Source organism: Castor canadensis, chromosome 16 (assembly GCF_047511655.1).
Source record: "Castor canadensis chromosome 16, mCasCan1.hap1v2, whole genome shotgun sequence".
Lineage (NCBI taxonomy): Eukaryota > Metazoa > Chordata > Mammalia > Rodentia > Castoridae > Castor > Castor canadensis.
In genome coordinates this window covers 16,079,569-16,096,277 of record NC_133401.1, presented here as the reverse complement: position 1 = coordinate 16,096,277, position 16,709 = coordinate 16,079,569, and the positions used below count along the sequence as shown (strand labels likewise).

The window sequence follows — 16,709 nt, the reverse complement described above, 5'->3', positions numbered from 1 at the left end:
GAGGATTCTCAGGGGACATGGTGGCACCTCTTCCTTGTCTTGGGCTTAGCCCTGTAGGCTGGTGGGAATGACAAACAGTGCACAGTGCAGCTGGAAAGGAAGATGGGGAACCAGGGTGAGGCAGGGAAGCCCAGTCCAGAGAGGGAGAAAGGCTCAAGCAGCGTGGCCATGGTGGAGGGGACAGGAGAGATTACAGAAGAAAGACCAAGGCCCAGGGCACCGTAGGAGGGAGAGATAACAGATAGAGGTGCAGGAAAACAGGAAGCCAGAGAGTGAAGTTGGAGGGAGAGGGAGAGCCGCCGGGCAGAAGCAAAGCCAAGAGAGGGAAGGAGGCTCAATCAGCTAAAACAAGCAGAAACAAACATGGCTGAATAATCTCGGTTCTGATCTGGGCATTTAGGGTCACAGTAACTCAGTGGAGCAGGTGTTACTAAAACGAAAACTAGCTGGGCAAGGTGGCACGTGCCTGTCATCCCAGCACACAGGAGGCAGAGGCAGGACTGTGAGTTCAAAGCTAGCCTGGGCTACAAAGGGAGTCCCTGTCTCGGAAAAAAAAAAAAAAAAAGAGATTGTCTGGACACCTGTGACTCACATCTGTAATCCTGGCTACTTGAGAAGCAGAGATCAGGAGGATCTAGGTTTGAGGCCAGCCCAAGCAACAAAAGCAAGACCCTATTTCAAAAATACCCAATGTAAAAAAGGACTGGGGTGTGGCTCAAGTTGTAGACTGTCTGCCTAGCAAGTGGCAGGCCCTGAGTTCAAAGCCCAGTGCTGCAAGAGGGAAACTGAGGCTCGGGGAGGTTTTTGCCTTCAGGTAGTCAGAGGCTAGGGAGGCTTTAGGTCAGCGGTAGATCAGTTGTGTCGGTTATGAGATGAAAATATTGAAGAGAGGAATGGTGGAGTGGCTCAAGTGATAGAATGCCTGACTAGCAAGTGTGAAGCCCTGAGTTCAAATCCTAGTACCCCCTCCACAAAAAAAAAAAAAAAAAGCAAAGAGATGGAAGTGGTAAAGAAAAAAGGACAGAGGGAAGCAAAACAGAGTTAAACAGCAGCAGAAAGGCAGGCAGAGGTGACAGTGCCCAGAGCTGTCTGGCCAGTGTGGAGAAGAAAGGAGAAACTGCGGCTCGTGCAGAGGAATCACACACAGAGGCCTGGGGGGGTGCTGGTGAAACTTGTAAATTCTTTATTAAGCAAGGGGCGCCTGGGCGAGCCACCAGGTTGGGAAGGCCACCAGGTAGCGGGGGAACACGGGGCCAGGGCATCCGGCTGTGTGTGTGTGTGGGGGGGGGAGGAACCCTGCACGGCGAGTGGAGGGCCGATCAGTGATTGTCACTGGGCACGGGGGTGGCGCTGACACCCATGGTGGCCTGCACTTTCTCCACGAGCCCCGCCCACTGGCGCTGCATGTCTTCCACCAGGGGCTCGAACCAGCTCTTGAGGCGGGCCTGGAAGACCTCGGCCTGCTGCTCCACCTTGGCGCGCACCTCCTCCATCTGCTCCCGCACCTCGTCCAGGCGATCACGGGCCTGCATGCCCACCTCCTCCAGCCGCCCGCGCAGCCGCGTGCCCAGGGACTGGGCGCGCTCCCGCAGCGGCTGGCCGGCCAGGCTGCCCACGGTGGCGGCCCGCAGGCGACCCTGCTCCAGCAGCGGCCCCAGGCGCTCGCGGATGGCGCTCACGCCGCGCTCGGCGCCCTCGCGGGCCCCGGCCTGGTACACGGCCAGGCGCTTCTGCAGGTCCTCGGCGTCGCGCAGCAGCCGCTTGCGCAGCTTGCGCAGGTGCGAGGCCAGGCGCGCGCGCAGCTCCTCAGTGCTGTGGCCCAGCATGGCCTGCACCTCGCCGCGGTACTGCGCCAGGCGGCTGCGCACGTCCTCCATGTCCGCCCCGAGCCGCGCCTGCGCCGCCTGCAGCTCCTTGTGCAGCCGGGCCTGCGTCTCCTCCGCCATCGGGCTGAGCTGCGCCTCCAGCTCTGACTTGTAGGCCTTCACCTCCTTCATGGTCTCGTCCATCAGGTTCCTGGGGGGGTGGCGGGGGGTGGACAGGGCAAGGGGGACACTGAGACAGAGGGGCCCGGAAGAGCGGGAAGGGGAGAGATCCAGAGATGGAGACAGACGGACAGATGCAGAGACAAAGAGCAACAGACAGGTTAAGAAGGAGTCAGAGGTCCGGTGTGGTGCACAAATCCCCGCTTCTCAGGAGGTGGAGGGAGAAAGGTCGCAGTCCAAGGCCTCAAAGAGTGCAAGACTCTACCAGAAAAACACGAAAGCAAAAAGGCTGGGGTGTGGCTCAAGTGGCAGAGCACTTGGAGGCCGTGAGTTCAAACCCCAATAGGAGCCAAAGCCAGGGAAGGACAGCGACAAAACGATGGCCCAGGCCCTGGAGGTAAAAGCAGGAGTTAGTAATGGAAAGGAGGCAAGAAAAGGGCAGAGACTCAGGCCCCGATGACAGGTGACAGGGAAAGAAAGAAACCCTGGACCCAAAGGCAGTTGCCCACCAGGAGGGTCAAAGGCCAGCTGGGGCACTCACGTTAGCTCCTGGGAGATCTGGGAACTCAGCAGTTCCTCTTGCACCTGGTCAGACAGTGTCTGCACCCAGAGCAGGTAATCCCACAAGCGACCCAGCGCCAGCTCCCAGGCCTGCCCAGTCTGCCACCCGGCCTGCTCCTGCACCTCGGGCTCCAGCTGCGGCTCCACGTCGGCCTGGCATCCTGTGTGCAGCAAGTTTACAGCTGGGTGAGGGTCCCGGTGCAGGCACACAGAACCCCTACACAGCAGGCGCTCCATAAATGCTCGTTGAGGTCTTTTAAGCCCCAGTGGGCATGGAGCGAGTAGAATCTGTTTAATCACTTGACAAGCATTTATAGTTTCTGTTAGTCCCATGCAGGGACTCAGAAGGTACTCACTACCTAGCTGACAACAAAACATTAGGAAATTGGTACAACTCCCATTTTATGGATGGGGAAAATTGAGGCTCCGAGAGTTAAAACAGCTGCTCAGAGTCAGGGAATGTCCAAGAAGCCTCAGACCTGGGTCTCCATCCTTCTCAAGCGGGAAGGGTTCCAGGGCTTGAATGGTACCAGGGGTAAAAGTGAGAAGGGGAGGGGAGAAGCAGGACACCAGAGCAAGTCCTCGCCACATACCTGCCAGCAACGTGACCACCAGCACAGTCCACAGAGCATTCATCTTCCTACCTGCGACTGCTCAGTCTGGGGGGAAAGAAACTGTCAATAAACAGCCAAGTGAGGACCCCTCCCGCCCTGGGCCCCGCCCCACATCTGCCTAATCCAATCACAAGCATCTACCAAGCTGCTCTCTCCCGCCCCCCAGGTCTGTTTGACTCCCTTGGCCCTCGCCTACCTCTCCATCCCCGGGTCGGTTCCTCTGCCAAAATTCTACCTTCCTCACAAAGGGTTCAAATTCCACTCCACCCCCGCCCCCAGTCGCGAGTCCCAGCCGGGCTTTCTGAGGTCCAACGTGCCGTGCCTCGTTCTGCCTTCGCATTCGCAACTGCACTTCACGTCCAAGTGCTGCTTTCCATGCCTGTGCTAACTTAACCCTCATTTAAAACTCCTCGTCCCGCATCGTGGCGTGTGCCTGTAGTCCCGGTGCTCGGGAGGTTGAGGCAGGAGGACAGCGGGTTCGAGGCTAGCCTGGGCCACATAGAGTTCCAGGCCAATCTGGGTTACCCCTGCGCCCCCAATTATGGAGACTTGAGGACCGTTGGGACATTCAGTAAGTTCTCAATAAATGACAGCGACAATTTTCAGGATCTGGCTTATGGCTTAGCTCCTTTTTTTTTTTTTTTTCCGGACAGGTCCAACAGCTCCCCACCCTGGCTTCTACCTGGCTCCGGCCTTTCCCTAGACCCAGGGTCCCCTGGCCTCAGCCCCAGCTCCTGTCCCCAGTCACCTCCTCTCGCCCTAACCCGTCCCCAAGTGGCTCTCCTGAGCTGTTTTCTCCCTCGGTCCCCTGCCACATCTCTGCCAGGCCCCCGAGCCCCCACACCTACTGCATCCCCACTGCAATTCTCACCGGCTCCCGAGACCCGCGTGCTTCGTGTCTGGGCTGAGCGGCGCGGAATCCCAGCCTCGTGCAGTTATAGGGCTCCCCCTGCCCCGCCCCCTCCCCCAGGCCCGGGGCGGGCCGGACCAGCCCCCTGTCACGAGGCGGGCTGCTCTCTGCCCATCACACAGCGGGGCAGAGGGAGGAGGTGGGGCTTGGGGGCCTTGTGATGCCCCCCTCCATCTCCCAGGAAGGGAGGTGACCCCTCACCTAATAATCCAGGCTTCCTTCTGCATTCTGGAGTGCGGGGGACTTAGGGGACTTAGCAGGCTGGCGCCTCCCTTCCTGCAGAGGATGAATACACTTTGTGGAGGGGGCTGGGGGCCTGGACAGAGGAGCTGGGACCGTGCACAGCATCTGCTAAAAACCTAGGTTTCTCACTTGAATCCAGGCTTTCAATCGTAGGGTTAAAAGGCCTCTTGGGTTCTTTCCCCACCTGAGAAGTGGGACCTTGGCACTCCCTGGCTGGCAAAGGCACCATTTGCATGGTGCGTCCCACGGGCCTTGAAGCAGCAAGCGGCCGGGGCAAGGAATCTGAAACCTGACTGCCGGGGCTTGAATCCTAGCTCTTCCAACTGTGTGACCTCGGGCAAAGGATCTAACCTCTCTGGGCAGCCAGTTCTTTTACCCACAAACTCAGGAAAGCAGCCAGGTGAGGTGGCACTGCCTATGTCCCAGTAACTCGGAAGACTGGGACAGGAGAATCACTTGAGGATGGACGTTAGCCTGAATTACACAGCAAAGCTGCCTTTAAAAAAAATATGTATGTGGGGCTTGATTAGGGCCAAGTGCTGTGGTGACCACAATGAGTGCTCAAAGCCTCTAACAGCCCGGTCACAAGAATCCATAGGTCAGACTCCCAACTGAGCAGCCCCGCTGTCAGGGTGGAGGCCAAGGAACAAGGCACAGCAGGACGGGGGATGGGGTGGAGGTGAGCTGGGATCACAGCTGGCTCCGGGGGTGGTAAGAGGGAGCCCCAGTGCCAAGCCAGGCCCAGGCTTGTTCACGCTGGCTTCACAGCATGCTGGTAAGGGTGAGGTGGCTTCTCCAAGTTAACTAGGGGTCATTTCTACCCAGAGTGCCTCTCCCTGGGCAGGAAGGCAGGGAGGGCAGACCAGTTTCAGTTCCATCTTGGTGGGGGGAGGGGATAAGCTTTTCAGAGCTTTAGGTTGGCAAATTCCTGCCTGGTGCAGCGGCTGTGGTCCCAGCTACTTGGGAGGCTGAGGTGGGTCAAGTTTGAGGCGCAGCAGGCCTGGTCACCCACACCTGTCAGAGGCTGAAGCAGGATCTCAAACCTGGGCTACATAGGGAGGAGCCTCCATTTCACCCTCCAAACAAAAGGGGGCCCAGATGTATCTCAGCATAGGGCGCTGGCCTACCACGAGAGGCTCTGGTTCATCCCCAGCACCACAGAAGACGAAATCACCATTGATATGGGCGAGTCAGCCCTATCACAGCCTGCGTGGGCCCCAGCCCCTCTTTCCTTCCCTGTAGATGGCTATGGGTTCCTGAATTGCTCCAGGAGCAGCAAGTCTTCTGAAGCTTCAGAAAACTGACCTTCCCACCAGCAAACCCCCCCAACACCCCTTATCCTCTGGAATCGGTAAAGACCCTGGAGCCCCAGTGCCTTTTCCCCACTCCTGCTGCTTATTTGCAGGAGTAAAGTCCTCTGCAGTCACTTCAGCCAGGCCAGATGGGGCCAGTGACCTCAAATAGCTGCTTCCCAGCAAGGAAAGCTTGTGATGTCCCCGCAGGGCAGAAGTCAGGGGACGCTGGGATCCTGGGCCAGGCGCTAACCCTAAGTCCTGGTCCTGCGGCCCTCGGCGCCCCCTGCCGGCGGCGGCGGGGAAACCAGGCAGACAGGCAGGGGCTGAAATGCTCTCGGGACACTGGAGAAAACGAAGGCCTCCATCCGGGTTTTTTTTTTTCCATATATATTTTTTGCTTTTTCTCTTTTTTCTGTAAAATGTCCCGGTTCTTTCATAACTTATAAACATGATTCATACCGAGGGGAAGCAGGGAAGGTGGACGGGGCGGGCTGGCGGGACGGGAGCTCCTCTCGCTGCCCTGGGCCGGCTCCGCGGGGCCCTTTGTGGAGGCTGGGCAAGCCATGACACTCCTCCCTGAGGTTGTCCGGCCGCCTCTGCCCTGGCGCTTGGAACCTTCCAGAATCCCCTCCCTGGTGCTCGGAATCCCGAAGTCCCCTCGGTTCCAGGATCTCCTCCTTGGCTCTGCTGGGGTGATGGGCCCCTCCTTCCCGCTGCCCCCGACCCGGGAGGGAGGGAAGGAGGGGCGCGGGTGGGGTCCACAGGAGGAAGGGCCTGAGGGCAGCAGGCTCAGCCGATGGTCAGGCCGAAGCCGCACAGGAACTTGTTCTTGCGGTGGTTCAGGAAGGCGCCCAGGGCCAGCGTGAGGGGCAAGGGCGGGAGCTTCTTCTCCAGCGTCGCGCCCACAATCCAGTTGCTGTCCACAGAGCCTGCCAGCGGACAACTGGACTGAGATGGGCCAGACAGGCCACGCCCCAAAACCTCACTCCAGGCCACCTCGGCTTTTAGCCATGCCAGATCCCTAGGTCCCCTGCCTGGAGCCCTCTGCACCACCCCAGCTCTCAGCTCTGGAACCCCTCTCCTCTGGGAGGCCCCCAGCCCAGGACACCACTCTCTAGAGATGATCAGTTCTCCCCACTGTGAGCCCTGAAAAGACAGGGCTGGCACTGGGCAGGTGCCGGGTACCTGAATTAAAGAAACTCTTGTAAGGACTGAGCACTGGCACCTGTGGGCAGGCAAGGGCATGGTGCCTGCCCCAAGTCTTGGAAAAGGGTAGAATGGGAGTGATAAACAGAGGAGCTGCCACTCACAGGCAGCCCTAAAACAGTTTGAATATAAGCAAGGGTTCATGGGGCGGGCAGGGAGGTGGGCTTCACACACCCAGCAGCTGAGCACCACCAATGGAGGAGACTGGCAGTCAGGACCAGAACCAGTCAGCCTGCAATGACGCTCTGGACTTGGCTGTGGCCGTGTCACCTTCCAGAGCCTCAGTTTTTCCTAATGTGAGATGACCGGGGGCTGGGGTTCGGGCTTGGGCGATATTCTTCAGCCACTCGTCAGGGCAGGAACCCCACATTGGCTGCGTAACGAGCCTCCCTGGGCCATTTGGAGACGGAGGTCCCAGGGCACTGTGGTCCTTTATCTCCTGTGCTCTCCGAACCCACTTGTTTGCTGTTCAGGGAAAACCAGGGTTTACCTTTGAAGAGGAGGTTGGCCTTGGGCAGGTCCAGCTGGTACCCGAAAGAGACACTAGTGTCCTGCATCCTTGTGCTGGCCTCAAACTCCACACCCACCTGCAGCTGGAGGATCCAGGCCATACACGAGTGAGCTCCTGGGCGCAATGGTGCCATGTCAGGGTACCCCACCCGTGTGGCTCTCCCAGCTCACCTGGTCGCTGGCTTTGTGGTAGTATGTCGCGTGCATGCCTGCCTGGCCCAGCGTCACTGTTGCCAGCCAGTTGTTCACTGTCAGAGAGCAGGGGGGGTGGGCAAGTTACCAAGGGGACTCAGGCATGTGGGAACCCGGCCCTCTTCCCGCGGCAGCCACCCCAGCCTCACGTGTGTACTTCCCGGCTAGAGACATGGCGGTGCCTTCCTCCCCTGGCCGCCGGTGGTAGACCAGCTCTCCACCCAGGGCCAGGCACGGCGTGACGCTCTGCAGGTAGTGAGCCACAAGGATTCCTGTGGGCGAGGCAGTGGTCAGACTCCCGTCCAGACAGCCCTGCGGAGGGAGGCCTGGGCCCACCCTCAGGCCCCACACCTGCTCCTTGCCCTGACTGGCTGTCCCCCAGGGGTAGTCAGTGGCAGGCCCTGGTGGCCAAGTTCCTGCCACCGCTAACAGAGGTGAGTGGAGACGAGTCACTCTCCCATGGTCACAAAACGCGCTGGGCTGAGCCCGGGCTCCAGGTCTCCTACGCATGCTTGGAGCCACTGTGGCTGGGCAAGGCAGGAAAGTCCACAGCTAGGGTTCAAATTCCACTCTACCCTTGCCAGCCGAGTGACCCTCCCACTTTGCTGCTTCTCTGTGGATGCAACTGCCCCTTGCAAGGTGAGTGCCACCTATGCTGGGCTTGGGGATGCACAGGCCCACTGCCTAGCACCGGGGATGGCCCGAGCCTCCATGTTTGCTGAAGCCCCAGTGTGCTGTGCTGGGCTTTGGACTCTCAGGGCGAAGGCCAGGCTGAGTGTCTTCTGTAGAAGAGTCTGGAGCCCGGCAGAGGACACACTGCTACTGTGATTGTGACAAATAAGCGAGAAGCAAAAGACAATGGCTGGGGTGGGCTCAATGGCAACCACCTGTGCCCGTGCCCATGCCCAAGGCCCCGAGTTCTGTCCACAGCACTGAGAAGAAAAGACACATAGACACAGACAAGGAGGCGGCAGAAACATGGAGTGAGGGACCCAAGAGAAAGAGGAGGCAGCCAGGAAGGGGAAGGCAGTGCACAGAGACATTTTTGTGGGCCACATAGCCAGGGCCAGCACTCCTTCCCCCATGAGCAGACACACAAATGAATCTGACCCCTCTGTGAGGCCCAGATGTCAAAGGACTCCCAGCATACTTCTGCTGAGGATCATCCAATTACCAACGTGAGGGGGAAACTGAAGCACCAGAGATGATTGGCCACCTACAGTCACATAGAGACAGGGCCTTCCCCCTGTACGCTGTAGGAACTACTGGGAGACAGACACCCCTGCATGCCTTCTTGACCTCCCTCATCTCTTGGGCCCCATCTTCTTACAGCAGACAGAGGGGATCTCCTTACAGCCTAAGCCTGGGGCTGGAGGTGTGGTTCAAGTGGCAGAGTGCCTCCCTCCTAAGCATGAAGCCCTGAATTCAAATTGCAGTACAAGAAAAAAGCTTAAGCCTGATTCTTTTTTTTTTTCCCTGTCCTAGCTCCCTAGTGCCCTGGAAAGATTCTGGCTTCAAAAATGCCTTTGTCAGTCAGAGGTCGGTAGCATATGCCTGTAATCCCACTATACTGTGCCCCATGAGGGCAGGGCTTCACCTGGACCAGTGCACTCACCAGTTCTGACTGGCAGGATGTGGGGAGCTCTGTACACAGCCCGGGAGTAGTCGGGGTCGTGGATCCACTGAACATCCCCATTACATGGAATGGCCCAGCCTCGGGCGCATGGGGGCTGGGATGGGCTCAGCAGTGGACTGCAAGACAATTAAGAGGGCCCCAAGGTCCACCCCCAGCACTGTAAATTAATTTTAAAACTGGAGGCTGGCAGCTCATTGTTTTGTGAGAGTCGAATGAATGTGAACGGTCCCCAAAGAAGCTGATGAATCCAGACCCCAGGGGAGGAGAGGAAGCGTCAGCGCCACTGAGAACAAAGATCTGGTCTTGGGCAGGCTGGGAAGGGAGTCCCAACCAACCACACTGTCTCCCAATCATGGCTCCTACCTTGCCTGGCCAGGGCCCACAGCAGGACTCCCTGGCAGACGTGCAGGTGGAGCATCCTAGGAAAAGGTCACAATAGCCGGGTGCCGGTGACTCATACCTGTAATCCTAGCTACTCAGGAGGCAGAGATCAGGAGGATCTCAGTTTGAAGCCAGCCTGGGCAAATAGTTCTTGAGAGTGAGACCCTATCTTGAAAAAACATACCACAGACACACATAAAAAAAGGTGGAGTAGTCAAGGTGTAAGCCCTGAGTAGTTCAAGCCCCAGTATTGCAAAAAAAAAAAAAGAGGTCACTATAGGCTGTACTCAGCAGACAGACAGGTTCTGTTTTTTTTTGGTACTGGGCCTTGACCTGAAGTTACACAGGTGCTCTACCACTTTAGCCACACTACCAGCCCTTTTGTATTCTGCTTTTGAGACAGGGTCTTGCTAACTTTGCTGGGGCTGACCTCAAACTCTGGATCATCCTTTCATCTTCTAACTAGCTGGGATTACAGGTGGGTCAGACAGGATCTTTCTACTCTTGCTACACTACCCAGTGCCTGATTCATGATGGCATGTCTTGTTTCCTCTCAACGGGTCCCCCTTAGCCAGGCATTTTAGAGAAGCTGTCCCTGTCACTTAAGAGGATGGATCCCTTGTTAGAAGCCATGACAGCAAGCAGACTTTGTCTTGGGTGCACCACTGGCCTAGAAGCACCTGTGTGGTCTCCATTTGCAGCATGAAGAGGCTCAGACGCAGAGGCTGGGGAGGAGGCGATCATGAAACCCGAGGCTCCGAGACTAAACTCATCCCTTCAAATCATAGCTCCTCCACCCTCTAGCCCTGGAATCTGGCTACAGATTGGGCCTTGCCTTTCACATCTGTGAAATGGGGCCACAAAAGCCTGGACACCCCTTCCCACTACAAGCAACCAGACCCAAGAACTGAGTCAGCGGCAGCTATGCATATGGCAACACACGACCAAAGATGCCCCCCATACTGGGGACAGAGCCAAGACCTTGAGCAGGCTAGACAGGTGCTCTACCACTTGAGCCACACCCCTAGCCCCTTTTTATTTTTTTTCTTTTGTGGTGCTAGGATTTGAACTTAAGGCCCACACATTATGGCACTCTGCCAGCCCTTCTGTGATGGATAGGGTCTTGCAGCTGGCCTTGAACCGTGATCCTCCTGATCTCTGCTTCTTGAGTAGCTAGGATTGTATCCGGAAGCCACGAGTACCTGGCTCGATTTTTAAAATTTTGAGGTGGGGTCTTCCCTGTGTAGCCCAGGCTAACTTTGAACTTGCAATCCTCCTGCTCCTGTCTTCTGGGGGTTACAGAAGTGAGCCACCACATCTCTCCCAGTGGTGGCCACCACTGTGCCCATGTGACAGACAAGGATTCAGGCTGAGAGGGGGTGGGCCAAGTCTGAGCTCCTGTTCTGGCAAGTGGCTGTGCTCAGCATGGCCCAGCTCAGTAGGTCTTCTTGCTGTCAGGTCTGAAGTGAGGAAGACACACCAAAAGAACCAAGAGACAGCAGTGCTGAAGTGGCCTTGGGCTCCAGTAGGCTGGTGCTGGAGGCACAAAAGGACAAGACCAGCCAAGGGGGCTGTAGAGTGAAGCAGGAACCTGAATCCAACTCGCTTTGTGCCCTGGGGGAAGTCCTTTTCCTTTCTGGGCCTCAGTAAGATGGGGCTAATGGCAGCTTGTGTCAAGAGCCAAGCCATCCCCCTCACAACTCTATTTCCTGTGGCCAGAGTAAGAGAGGAGAGGATGCTTTGGGCCTGACATGAGAGAGAGGTGAAAAGCAGGACCAGCCATTACCAACACTTGGTTCTTCCTGCGGTATTTTCTGAGCATCCCCTGATCCCACATGCTTGCAGGCACTGGGCCAACCCCACCCTCTAAGAGCCAGCACTCTTCTATGGAAGTCCAGCAATAAGGAGCAGGAGTGCTACATGCAGACGGGAGAAGGGACACAGGGCAGACGACTGCACCATCTCAGCCAAGGAAGACCAGAGGGAGGCATTCCAAGCAGCAAAGACAGCATGTGCAAAGGCCCTGGGGTACAAAGAACTGCTGGAAAAGCTTGTGTGGTTCAGCTGGAATGAGTGTGAGAAGAGTGGGTGGCACCATGAGCAGGTCAGCAGGGGACAGGAAATGCCTCCTCTGGCTCCTTCCCTGCGCCTCCCCCAGTGTTCCACTCGGCTCACAATTTTCAGACAAGGTCTTTGCTTTCTCCTTGTCCTACTCCACTGCTCCTCTCCTTGGATGTGACTCCTGCCTCTTGGTCACACCCAGGGCCACAAATCAGCCTTGGCTCCCCAACCTCCCCAACTTCTTGGTTTGGAACTTACACCCAAGAGACCAAATGTCTAAGTAGCAGCAGAGAGATCCCAATGCTTCCGTCCTCCCAGCTGTTCAAGTCTGGAACAAAGGTGCCATCCAGCTCTTCCTTTTTTTTGCTCTTTTGATAATACTGGGTTTGAACTCTGGGTTTTATGCTTACTAAGCAGGTACTCTACCACTTGAGCCACTCTGCCAACTGTTTTGTGTTGGGTATTTTCAAATAGGGTCCCAAGAATTGTTTGCCCAGATTGGCTTTGAACGGCAATCCTCCTGATCTCTGTCAACCAAGTAGTTAGGATTACAGGCATAAGCCACCAGCACCAGGCTCAAGTCTTTCTCTTACCACCCCCATCTGCATGGCAGCAAACCCCTCTTCCAGCTTCATCCAGAACTCACCTGCATCTTGTCCCCTCCAGCAGAAATACCCCTACAGGGTGTTCTCGACCCTTGAGCACAAGGGTGCCATCAGAAGCTACACCAGATCTTGTGACTTGTCTGCTCAAAACTCTCTGGTGAGCCAACACACCCAGAAGGTCAAAGTTCTATGTTGCCTGTAATCCAGCTCCTATTCTTTGGTTCCTTTAAAGGTCCTGCCTCAGGGCCTTTGCACTTGCACTTCCCTCAGACTGAGAAGCTCTCTTTCCAGGTTATCTGCCTGACTTTCAGTCTTGGTTCAAGCGTCACCTACAGAATGAAGCCTTATCTGAGGACCCCTCCTCCCTCAGGTGCTGGGCATGGACCCAGGGCTTTGACACACACCAGACAAGTGATCTTCCCCTGAGCCGCACCCCCATCCCTCATCTGCCATCTCCCTGTACTGTTCCACTTGGTCTGCCCGGCTGGAACGGATGCTCCCAGAGGGAAGACTTACTTCTGTTTACCACCTTAGCGTTAGTGCCTCGGGTACACACTGTATAGGAGATGCTCAATAAATATGCTTTGAGCTGGGTATGGTGGTACACTCCTGTAATCCCAGCAGTAGGGAGGCTGAGGCAGAAAGATCAGGAGTTTTAGGCCAGCCTGGACTACGTAATGAAACCCTGTCTCAAAACTAACCAAACAAAAAAGATGAAATGAATGTAGGCAGACACCCAGAAGCCAAAAAGGGAAAAAGAGGGAACTGAAAGGGACCAACTAGAAGTACAGACAGAAGCCAGACGTTCCACCTCCAACCCAAACAGGAATCCTCTCCAGCCAGGCCTTCATCTTCCTCCCCACAACTGCTCACGGCCTCTGGCCGCCCTGTGACCCTCTCCGTGTTCTGGAACAAGCTACAGACTCCACGAGGATTAACACTGAGAGCAGCCACAGTGCGTGGTACGCAGTATGTGACCGACGTGACTCTCAGCCTTCCCATGCCTGAACCTGTCTGACATACTTGGTGGCCCTGTCAACAGCTGGGTCCACACTATAGGTCACATTCAGACAGCACTGGCCGGGGCTCTGACATGCCTCCTGTTTGGAAGTCACTTCTACACTGACCACTTCACAGAGGCAGGAAAAGAGGTCCAGAGACACAGATGGATTTGCTGGTGAGGCTGCAATGGGGATTCTGTGTGCACTGTCCAAGCCCCCATTGCTTACCTGAACCCACTAGGACATCTGGGTTCCCTAGGGTGACAGCAGCCGTGAAGTCAGACCCCCGGTACTCCCCGTCCACTTGCCAGTTCACAAACTTCGACTGCTGGGTCTGTGTGGGAGGAGGGGTGTGGTAAGGCAGCCAGTGTGGAAGGGGAGCCCCTGTCCACGCCCACTCCACTCACCTGAATGGCCATCTTGGACCTGAGGCCTGGGCTCAGCTGGTGGATGACCTGAGCATTAAGGCTACCACTGTTGTCCATGTCACCCACTAGCACGGGGAATGCCTGGGGAGCAGAGAGCAGGTTACAGGTCAGAGGTCACCACCATGGACATCCATGAGCATGAGGCCCAAGCAATAAACTCAGAGTTGGAGCCTCAGATTAGGGTCCCCTCCCACAGCACTTAGGCTGAGCCGGGGGTCCTGTCCTCTTTGGCCTTCCCACAGTTTCTGGGTTCCCCCTTCCAGCCCTGTCCCCTCTGGATTGGTACTCTGTGAACAGGTCTCTCTCTTGCCCTACCAAACTGCTATTCCAGCTAGGCAAATATGTACAATGACATATTTTCTTTTAAGACAGGGTCTAGCTATGCAGCACAAGCTGGCTTCAAACTGGCAATCCTCCTGCCTCAGTCTCCCCCTCCTGCTCAGTGCTGGGACTGCAGGGGATAGGTTTGTTGAATACAAGAATTTATTGCAAGAAAACATGTAGTATAAAAGCAGGGACCCCATTCAGTTCAGCCTCTCCTGCCCAGGCCTCAATCCACCCTTCTGCACCCCAATATTTAGTCTCCCCACCGCAGTCGCAGGGATGCATGGAAAATGTCAATTTGACAACCACAGCTCAACTCGTCCCGTGGCGCTCCAGCGCCCCCTAGGGAAAGTCCCTGCACCTAGCCTGGCATCAGTCTGCCCACCTGGCCTCCCCCGCATCACACAGCACAGGACCAGGGAGGGGCAGAGGCAGGCATTACCTATGTTCCAGCACACCCTGGGGACCAGGCCCAGCTCCCACACCCCCAGCCTCTGGGCCTGACTGCCCCCCCCCAACCAGGCCTTTGGCAACATTTGTTCCAAGAAAGATACGATGAATTAGTGACCTCACCTCAGTGGGACTCAGCTGCTTTGTACCCACGTAGGTGACCCCGAAGTGGTAGTTGGACTCCCCAATTGTGCTGAGGGCTACCGTGTGGTTCACCTGGGAGAAGAGTGAGGATCGTGGGGTACTTGCCAGCCCGACCTTGCCACTGGGGAGGATGAAGACAGAATCTCTGGGCTGGGCAGGGCAGGGCATGAAGACTGGGTGGTGGCAGGTGGGGGTGGCCTAATGCTAGAATGCATGCCTACTCCAAGTGAGGCCCTGAGTTCAATCCCCACAGGGGAAAGAAAAAAAAAATGCAGCTTGATTGGATTAGAGACCACTGGTCAGAAAAGACCCCCACACCCAGTACTTCACTCCTGCCTGGGTATTATTGGGTGAGGGGTATTTCTGGATTCTGGGTTCCCAAACCCCATCACTAGCCTCATTCAGTGAGCCTGACATTGTATCTCTGAGACTTCTTTTTTTTTTCAGTGTCTCACTGTATGACCCAGCCTCCCAAGGGCTGGGATCACAGGTGTGCACCACAGCATCTGGCTATAACTGAGTGCAAGGAAGCCAGCCCTTCAGGCCAGTGAGGGGGTCACATGTGGAATGTAGGAGACACTGCAATGACCTCTGCAGGCAAAAGGCACCAGGAAGACTCACCTGGAAACGGTTACTCAACCCTTTGTTGACTGTAAGTTTGACGCCCTCCATCTGAATGGGAAACAGCTCTGGAGAAGAGAGATGCTGTCACGCCCCACCTACAGTTCCCCCATCCTCCCCTCTTCCTTCCCTAACGCCCGACTCTCTCTAGAGATCCACAGCGGAGCATCTCACAAACCATCCCAACTAGCAGAGGCAGTACCGCCTAGTGGATGGCGCCAGAGCCTTGGCCTGTATCCTGAATCTAGTGCCTGTGTGACTTTAGGCAAGTCACTTTTTATCACAATCTCACACTTACCATCTGTAAGATGGGAGACCCTAACTGCGCGGGATTATCCCCAATGATTATTAGGACGGGGCTTAACCAGCTTCCACCACCATGTCAAACACTCCAAAACAGGATCCAGAAGTCTGGGGTTCCACCTCTCATGGCAGTCTGGCTGACACCGTGACCTTGGGCCTCAGTTCCCTTGGCGATCGCACTGGGGGGTCTGTCCCGAGGCTCCAGAGCTGCCCCCCATCAGATTCCGTAACTCTGAAGCCCACGCCCAGCCTTCCACCATTCGACCCCAACGTCAACTCCCAACTCCCCGCCTGATGACTCCAATGGTGCGCGCCAATTCCCAGGGTCCCCCAAGTCCTCCCCGGCGCCTCGAGATCGGGGCCCTCGCAGCCCCCGCCCGGCCCCTCGCCCCTCACCCTTGCACTTCCGGTGGCACTCCTCGAACGTGCCGGGGTTGGGAAGGCAGCCGCAGGCCCCATCGTCCGCGGCCCCTGCGGCGCTGCCGGCTGCAGCCCCAGGAGTCCGTTCTGAACCTCGACCCGCGCTGGCCCCCGCGCCCAACCCGCCTCCGAGAGGCGGCAGCGTAAAGCCCGGAGGCGAAGGCGGTGGCGGCGGTAGCCCCACGAGGGACGGCGCAGGAGGCGGCGGCCCTGCGGGTGGCGAGCTAGCGGCCAACACGTTCCCCATGGTCGCCTGCAAGAGGAGAGGTCAGAGGGCGGAGGTCAGGGCCCGCACACCCTGGGCTCAACCTCAGCCAACCCTACCCTGCTCAGGATCCCGGTTCTCACTGGCGGCGGCGCCTGCTCCCGGCCTGGGCTCCGCTCCCACCCCGTGCGCCACGCGCAACCGAACCCGCTGCTGCCGCCGCCGCCACCGTTGCTCCGCCCCGCCTAGCCCATTGGTTCAGTGTGCTCTGAGGTCCACCCACCGCCCTCACGGCTTGGACTTTCTACTGGAGTCTTGGATGGAAATCCCACCCATACCACTCCAATGTCCTTTTTTTATTGGTTTCCACGCCCAAGAGGGCCAGCCCAACTTCTTACCCTTCCCATTGGCTTACGGCGCCCGCGCCTATTGGCTCGTGACGACGCGGGTCTGATGCTAGCACGCCATTGGTCTGTGCCACGCACTTTGTAACGCCTATTGACGCATCGCCCCGCCCCTCTCCTGAAGCAACCCCTGCCCCTCCCGACTCCTCCCAATGGCGAACGCCGTTATAATTGGTCAGCGTTGGCTCTTGACGCATCCTGATTGGCTCT

General features: G+C 57.0%; 2 protein-coding genes across 4 annotated transcripts; both read right to left on the bottom strand.

Moving 5' to 3' along the window:
- Positions 1 to 1,160: 1,160 nt before the first annotated feature.
- Positions 1,161 to 4,123, bottom strand: Apoe (apolipoprotein E). 2 transcript variants are annotated; one of them, XM_020172984.2, is made up of 4 exons: positions 4,032 to 4,123; positions 3,140 to 3,205; positions 2,527 to 2,707; positions 1,161 to 2,016 (listed from the first exon to the last, which is right to left on the bottom strand). In XM_020172984.2, exons 2-4 carry the CDS (start codon positions 3,180 to 3,182, stop codon positions 1,320 to 1,322), a joined length of 921 nt encoding a protein of 306 aa, XP_020028573.2. In that variant the 5' UTR covers positions 3,183 to 3,205; positions 4,032 to 4,123; the 3' UTR covers positions 1,161 to 1,319. The 2 variants fall into 2 exon arrangements, with proteins under 2 accessions (XP_020028573.2, XP_073913688.1); XM_074057587.1 differs by having other exon boundaries at positions 4,005 to 4,064.
- A 1,846-nt stretch (positions 4,124 to 5,969) lies between these two features.
- Tomm40 (translocase of outer mitochondrial membrane 40) lies at positions 5,970 to 16,367 on the bottom strand. Of its 2 annotated transcripts, none has more exons than XM_020172982.2 (10): positions 16,239 to 16,367; positions 15,867 to 16,143; positions 15,168 to 15,235; positions 14,526 to 14,618; positions 13,608 to 13,709; positions 13,429 to 13,534; positions 7,666 to 7,788; positions 7,496 to 7,572; positions 7,305 to 7,407; positions 5,970 to 6,537 (listed from the first exon to the last, which is right to left on the bottom strand). In XM_020172982.2, the coding sequence occupies exons 2-10, from the start codon at positions 16,135 to 16,137 to the stop codon at positions 6,398 to 6,400; spliced, it is 1,083 nt and encodes a 360-aa protein (XP_020028571.1). In that variant the 5' UTR covers positions 16,138 to 16,143; positions 16,239 to 16,367; the 3' UTR covers positions 5,970 to 6,397. The 2 variants fall into 2 exon arrangements, with proteins under 2 accessions (XP_020028571.1, XP_020028572.1); XM_020172983.2 differs by having other exon boundaries at positions 16,215 to 16,300.
- Between the last annotated feature and the right edge of the window lie 342 nt (positions 16,368 to 16,709).